The 7,271-nt window shown below is 37.8% G+C and overlaps 1 protein-coding gene across 1 annotated transcript; it reads right to left on the bottom strand.

The window, feature by feature from the left end:
* Positions 1 to 1,293: 1,293 nt before the first annotated feature.
* On the bottom strand, positions 1,294 to 3,340 carry LOC110453821. The gene is made up of 2 exons (XM_021502989.1): positions 3,325 to 3,340; positions 1,294 to 2,361 (listed from the first exon to the last, which is right to left on the bottom strand). Exon 2 carries the CDS (start codon positions 2,353 to 2,355, stop codon positions 1,294 to 1,296), a length of 1,062 nt encoding a protein of 353 aa, XP_021358664.1. The 5' UTR covers positions 2,356 to 2,361; positions 3,325 to 3,340.
* Between the last annotated feature and the right edge of the window lie 3,931 nt (positions 3,341 to 7,271).

Raw genomic sequence — 7,271 nt, 5'->3', positions numbered from 1 at the left:
TGCAAGTGTGGGCCCCATAACATTAATGCCAGTATTATGGGAACAAATTCAAGGAATGTTATGTCCCTGATGATTGGCTGATCTTTCCAATCCCTTGGCCACCCAAAAAATGCCCAACTGCCTCCAAAATAAGCACCACAACCCAAGTCAGCTGACCCAGCACTATCTGTATACAACTGAAGGGTATCACTATCACACCAAGTTGACTCTGGGAAATATGCTTGCCCGTCAAAAGTATCTAGGAATTCCAACCACATGATCATATCATCGCGCATGCCAGAGTTTACTCGAATATAATGAAAAGGTTGGGACACCTTAGACATAGCATCATAAAATCTGCGCAAAAAGGCCCGCCCTGGTCTAATAGCACGACAAAAGAAACACAAACTTCCCACCAGTGATTCCAAATCCTTGAGTGTAACCTTGTTACACTTGGAATACCTGTAAAGCAATTGATACAACTCCTCGGCTTTATGAGATGGGATACGAATGACCCTGTTCACTGTATCAATTTCCAGGCCTAAAAATATCAGGACTGTGACAGGCCCCACTGACTTTTCATGGGCAATAAGAATTCCCAATTCCAGACACACGCTTGTAAAACTATGCATCAAAACCGAACAATCATCTGAATCACTACTCCCTGCAAACAAAAAATCATCTAAATAATGGTCCAACGTGTCTAACCCTGTCCTAAATGTAACGAGCCAATGCAGAAAAGTTGCAAAATTTTCAAAATACCTGCAAGAGATGGAGCACGGTCTGCACCCCATAGGCAAACCCTTATCTATGTAAAATTGCCCATTAACTTTAAACCCCAATAAGTCAAAATCTCCCGGAAAAATATGTAGAAGTCGAAAAGCAGATTTTACATCCATTTTTGCCAATAATGCCCCTTCCCCTAAATTACTAACCATGTCTAGCACCTTATCAAACGATGAATATTTGACAGACGAGAGATTCTCATCAATGTAGCTGTTAACCCCCTTACCCAATGGATGTGACAAATGGGTGATCATTCGCCATTTTCCAACAGCTTTAGGAACCAGCCCCACTGGTGATAACCTAAGGTTAGCAATTTGTCTATTTATAAATGGCCCTATAACCCGACCTTCCTCAATTTTTTGTTGAAGCTCCAAAGGATGGTCAGACGCCGATACCAGATTATTACACTGCGTAGGGTGCCTTGGTCCTGTATACTGCAATTTGAAACCCGTTGAAAACCCCATAGCTAATTCATGTGCAACCTTTACAAGTGGGTAGTCAGCCAGACAAGCCCGGAGTCGGTCAATCTTAATAGGTGTTCGACCCAGGTCCCATAAACCTGTTGCCCCTTCCCCTACCCCGAAATGCCTGTTGGTTGTACCCTTGGTTGTGACCCGGTTGGTTTGTGACTGCCGCCCTGGGGTATGGAGAACGGGGTTGGGAAAATCTTGGCTTAAAATTGTGTTGACCTGACCCGGTTTGGTTAAATTTTGGCTGAAAATGTTTTTGACCTGCCCCCCCCCCCCCCCCCCCGGCAGCATTACATACATTCGCGGAATGATTCCCCCCACACTGTGTACATGCATGGACATAGGAACATGGACTTTTGAAGCATGAACCTTTATAGTTGAAATCAAAACACATGAGTCTCCCCTGTTGACTGCTGGTCGCAGGGGCAGAAGGCCGGGTGGAGGCAGTTTGACCTGTCATACATAGGAGCCAAAGCTCCATGTCCACAGCTGCCCAGGAACTATCCGGGTCGAGAGCTTGCCTGAGCCGGAATTGCTCGTCGTACCTTTTCCAGCCCCACCCACCTGGTGATCTTGCTGGGCCCAGTCGAACAGTTGATATATACCTCAACAAATCAGGGTGTTTTGCTGGGTGAGCTGAACCATAAATGGTCGCAAACACCATCATGGCATCAGTCCATTTTTCTACACTAACTATCCTCTCATTGATTTTGGCCTTAGTTATCAATTTACCCTTTTTATTCAGCATCAGTAGCTGTTCCCCTTGTTCAGACGGCCCGTTCAATAACAACAGGCCCAAATCTATATACTGCCCTGATATTATTATTTGTCTGTTGCCAGGCGAGACATTAGCCCCTAGGGAAGTATGGGCACATGTTATGGGCAAGGGGTTGGAGGGGGGAAACAATTGCTCTGACCCCTCAATAGGAGATATACCTATAGAACTGCCACCCATATGGTCAACCTGCTGGTGTGGCTCCATCGGAATTGCATCTACTGCCTCCACATAAGGTTCGGCTTCCTCCTCGGTCGGCGGCACCGACGCCTGTCTCCGGTTGGCACCCCTCGTTCCTGCCTGAGGCCCCTGCCCTGCATCTTTTGTCGCTTTCCTTTTTGGCATGATCTCGAAAAAATAAAGAACACAAAATTAAATTAATTACAAACATAGCAAAGCCAGACTGTTGATGCAGGTTACAGGCTGACACAATACTGCATGTATATTTCTAATAGTTATAGTATGAATTCCCCAAAATATCACCCAGGGTAAGGTCAGGTAAACACTTCCAGTAAATTACAGTACAGTTTATGAAAATTCACAATGCAAGGGGAATAACTCTAACAAAAAAAAACAATGTCAGGTTCATTGACGATAATGTATTATTTCCGAACCATATTTCCATAATTTCTTTCCCATATTGGTGGGAACCCTTCATTAACCTGTTTCCATACCAAATCCGCAGCACAGAAACCAAAAAAATGCAAATGAGTTGGTAGTTTGATGACGGGCGGTCACTCATGTGTAACGACAAAGAACTGTCGTCATACAATTTAATCATTTCCCTGCTGTACAGTAACAGCCCTACAACGGTTAACGGGTACCCGTCTAATAACATCTGCCTCAAAATAATGCAACCGGCCAACCCGGCAGTTAAAACGCCCGTGATTACAGCATCAGTAGATTAAATGTTTTCCGATTGCCCCACCTCAGTATAATAACTATACAATTGAAATATTATATAATAAAGAAATTATTTCTTTATCTTAACAGTACATATTCATAACAAATCAACGTTGTGGGTTATCTAAAATACACCCAACAACTGTCCTGATACCAAAGCAAATACCCGATGACCGGGGGGGTGACCACGTTGTCTGTTCAATGGAGACCACTTCAATCAAGGTCAAAATGTATCGGTTCAATTATTCATTAAATACGCCGCAATTCATTTCAATCTAGCTTACATCGTCATTTAAACTTAAAACCCATTAGTTCAAAAATACCATACAAGCAAAATTCATTGCCTTAAATATCAAATTTATAGTAAATTTTAAAGATTACTTTCTGAAAACTTAATATCATGCACCTGCCTTTTATCGTCTTAGCGGAAGTGAACGAATTACAGGATCGATAACTCTTTATCTTATACAAATTCCTTACTAGAGAAGTATGAGGTGGAGTTACCTCCCCTCTTCCACAAAACTAATTATCTTTCACAATAATTACGAACTATTCGATATAGAAATAGTTACGATTATATCCAACAAAACCACACAGATATAACAAAAATAGCATACAGTGATATCCAACAGAACCACACAGCTATAACAAAAATAGTATACAGTGATATCCAACAAAACCACACAGTTATAACAGAAATAGCATACAGTTATATCCAACAAAACCACACAGTTATAACCAAAAAAAACTCACAGTTATAACAACAAAAAACACAGTTATAAAAAAAAACCACTCGGTTTTAACAAAAATAGCATACAATTATATCCAGCAAAATCACACAGTTATATCCAACAAAACCACACAGTTGTATCCAAACAAAACCACTCAGTTATATCCAAACGAAATCATACAGTTATATCCAAACGAAATCATACAGTTATATCCAAACGAAATCATACAGTTATATCCAAACGAAATCATACAGTTATATCCAACAAAACCACACAGTTATATCCAAACGAAATAAAAGAGAGGTGAAAGGCATTTCATTTTTCATTTCATTTCATCAAATTTTATTGACAAGATGTCGTAATCAATTGGATTGAATAACAGGCAAAGCCTATATAAATTCTCTCCGTCAAATGGCCAAAGTTGAATAAACAAGGAGACATAATATTTTAGACATGTTGCAAATGAAAAAATTAACACAAAATAATTCATATTAACACAAGGCTAAGGGGAAGTAACTCATGAAGGAAACATCTCACACACACACTTACACACACATACAAGTACATGTACAAATACATTTATTTCAGCATATATATACACTATCATAGACAGATATTGGCAGGCTTAGACCAAAAGTCCATGTGCATATATTGCACAGGTCACTGCTACCAACAACTGTTACAATTAAAAATAATAAATTCATTTAATACATATAGAGTGTAATTATTTACAATGTCATGATAAGTACACGTAATAGACAGTAGTCATGCTCAACTAGAATCTCCTGGATGAAATATAGAATATATAGTATATTTTTGTTTAACATCATGGCTTTAAGTCATATAAAAATTAAAACGACGGGATTTTCCAATAAAAATATGCACATCATCAAGTATTCTTCTATTTGTAAGCCCATCACAATCAGGACAGCCCTGGAGAAGAATGTTTTTATCAATGTGGTTGTGGTTTCCATAACTATTAAGAGAAGTGAACAAAGTTGTTCTTTGATTATTAAAAATAGGACATTCCAAAAAGTAATGAGATACTGTTTTCTGACTTATGGTCAAATTCCTTCAAAGTGGGAGTTAACCGGACTATCTTCTTAGTAATTTGATTTCATGTTAGACAGTTGTAAAGGGAATTAGATAGTTTTATAATGTTTTGCATCTGATTTATTTGTCGTCATTATATCGTCAATATTTCTTCCGTGTTTGCTTAAAGTTTCATCATTCCTAGCGTTTCTTTTAATACACAGAAAAGAGGACAAATGAGAAGGCAGGACCTTCATCTAAATATAGTCTATTAGCTTCAACTTTAATCGCGTACGTTATAATTGAAAATTAATCCGCTCTGTTTGTCTGTAAATGACAACCAATCGTTAATTACTTAGTAACATGTTTATCTTTTTAATAGAGTATAATGATTTTTACTTAGAATATAAAATGTGTTATTTCCGTGTTGTGTACTTCCACTGCACGTATGGCATGTCTACACCAGGACATGATCCCGGGCCCAGGACATGATCACGTTGCCATGGCACTAGTATATTATTAAATGAGTGTCCGGTGAATGTTTTCATACCACGAATATATAGGCATCCCTGAGATTCCTTAATTCGTTGTGTCACCTACTGCTTATCAAGTTAACGATTTCATTTTTATGCGTAGGATCAGCTCAAAATTAGTAAAAGAACAAACACGGGCAATCTTAAACCTTGAAGGAAACTAATGAAAATTGTGCAAGCATTTTAGTACCTCAAATATTATGATAATGCTTAAGTTTTCGTTTATATCCTATCCTTGTCCATATATAGGACGTGTGTTTATCTACCTTGCTATGCCACCCTTATTGTACAAAACTGCAATGGGAAATCTGTTTTCATGGATTTCACATTCACAAACGTTTTGCTTGAATGAACATGCTGTCCACTGTAGACTTGGGAGCTCAAATGTCAATATACAGTCTCGACACAATGTGAGCATGACATTGCATCCGGTCACACTAGTCTGACAAACACTGTACATGAAGTAGAAAGAAAGGATAGAGCAGGGGGGGAAGCAGAAAGTAAGAAAGGATAGAATGGAAAAGGTGCCAAGTAAGAAAGGGAGAATAAATAAGGTCGAATTGGAATAAAAATGTTAGAAGAAATGGTAAAAAAGGCGAGTTATGAAAGGACAAATGTTAAATACGAGTACAAAAGAAAGGGTGTAAAAGAAAATGTACAAAAGAAAGAGTACATGTTAGAGTACAAAAGAAAGAGTACACGGTAGAGTACAAAAGAAAGAGTACACGATAGAGTACAAAAGAAAGAGTACACGATAGAGTACAAAAGAAAGAAAAGGAAAGGAAGAAAAGAAATGTAAGAAAGACTACAGATCTCATATATTGTTCTAATGTTTACAAAGCTTCAGTAATGAAAAAATGACATGATGGTTTTTTTCTCCTACTTACAGTGCCATGTAACGGGTTGTGTAAGGGCAACGCTAACTGCCACACACCAGACAGTACGTGCCAGTGTCACGCTGGGTTTGTCGGAGATCCGCTGTACGGATGTACAAGTAATATAAAAGTCTTTGGATCTTTCTTTGATCAAATTGTGGCAAATTTACAGTGGGATATAACGAAATTGTTATGAAATGCCATCGAGAGAAAGTATATTGAGAAATCTTACATCTTACAAACACGACTCTAAATAAAAATTCTTGTAATTCTTGTATCTTGTATAAAAAAAATCTTGTATGAACTAGTAAGGTGTTTTGAAACTAGAAAAAATTATATCCGATTGCAACGGTGGAAGAAAGCCAATCTAGATAGCTTTATAACCATTTGTGTTTATAAACATATATCTAATTGATTAGTAATTTTAACATTAAAAACTGTAAGCAAAATGATAATAGTTTTAAATATTACTGCTTTCAGTTGGTATTGATTGTCTCTATGCAAGCCAACACGAAGTTTAAATTCAATGAACCAATTTTGCAGGTCTTCATGAAGGCGATCAATGTCAATTGATACATGTAACAGTTTAATGTACCAAGTTGTTTTCTAAATATTTTTCTTCATGAAAATAACATTTATGTAAATCATATGAAGGAGGACATATTGTTGTTTATAAACAGCCATCAGGTTAAGGTCCGGTATTACAACTTCGACGTCACATCATCGTGACTGAGATGGATGTCATTGTAAGGATTGAAAGAATTCCGTAATCCACACAACGATAAATACAGTTTAATGCTGGGTATTTCTTAAAGACTTGTCCTAGTTTGACGAGCAATAATTGAAATGTTTGTATTTTTTGTAGACCCCTGTGATAGTAAATGCAAGAAGAATGCATATTGCAAAAGTCTGGATAATAAATGTTACTGTAAAATAGACTACATCGGGGATCCGTATGAAGGTTGTACAGGTAAGCATAATAAACAGGTACATAATACACATACATCGGGGATCCGTATAAAGGTTGTACAGGTAAGCATAATAAGCAGGTACATAAAACACACACATCCAGGATCCGTATGAAGGTTGTACAGGTAAGCATAATAAGCAGGTACATAAAACACATACATCCGGGATCCGTATGAAGGTTGTACAGGTAAGCATAATAAGCAGGTACATAAAACACA

Source organism: Mizuhopecten yessoensis, unplaced genomic scaffold (genome assembly GCF_002113885.1).
Source record: "Mizuhopecten yessoensis strain PY_sf001 unplaced genomic scaffold, ASM211388v2 scaffold7519, whole genome shotgun sequence".
Classification (NCBI taxonomy): Eukaryota; Metazoa; Mollusca; class Bivalvia; order Pectinida; family Pectinidae; genus Mizuhopecten; species Mizuhopecten yessoensis.
The sequence above is the reverse complement of the archived record's forward strand: the minus strand, read 5'-3'. Positions and strand labels throughout refer to the sequence as shown.

Coding starts and splice junctions, on each gene's coding strand:
- LOC110453821 (XM_021502989.1), bottom strand. CDS start 2,355: ATGCCAAAAAGGAAAGCGACAAAAGATGCAGGGCAGGGGCCTCAGGCA.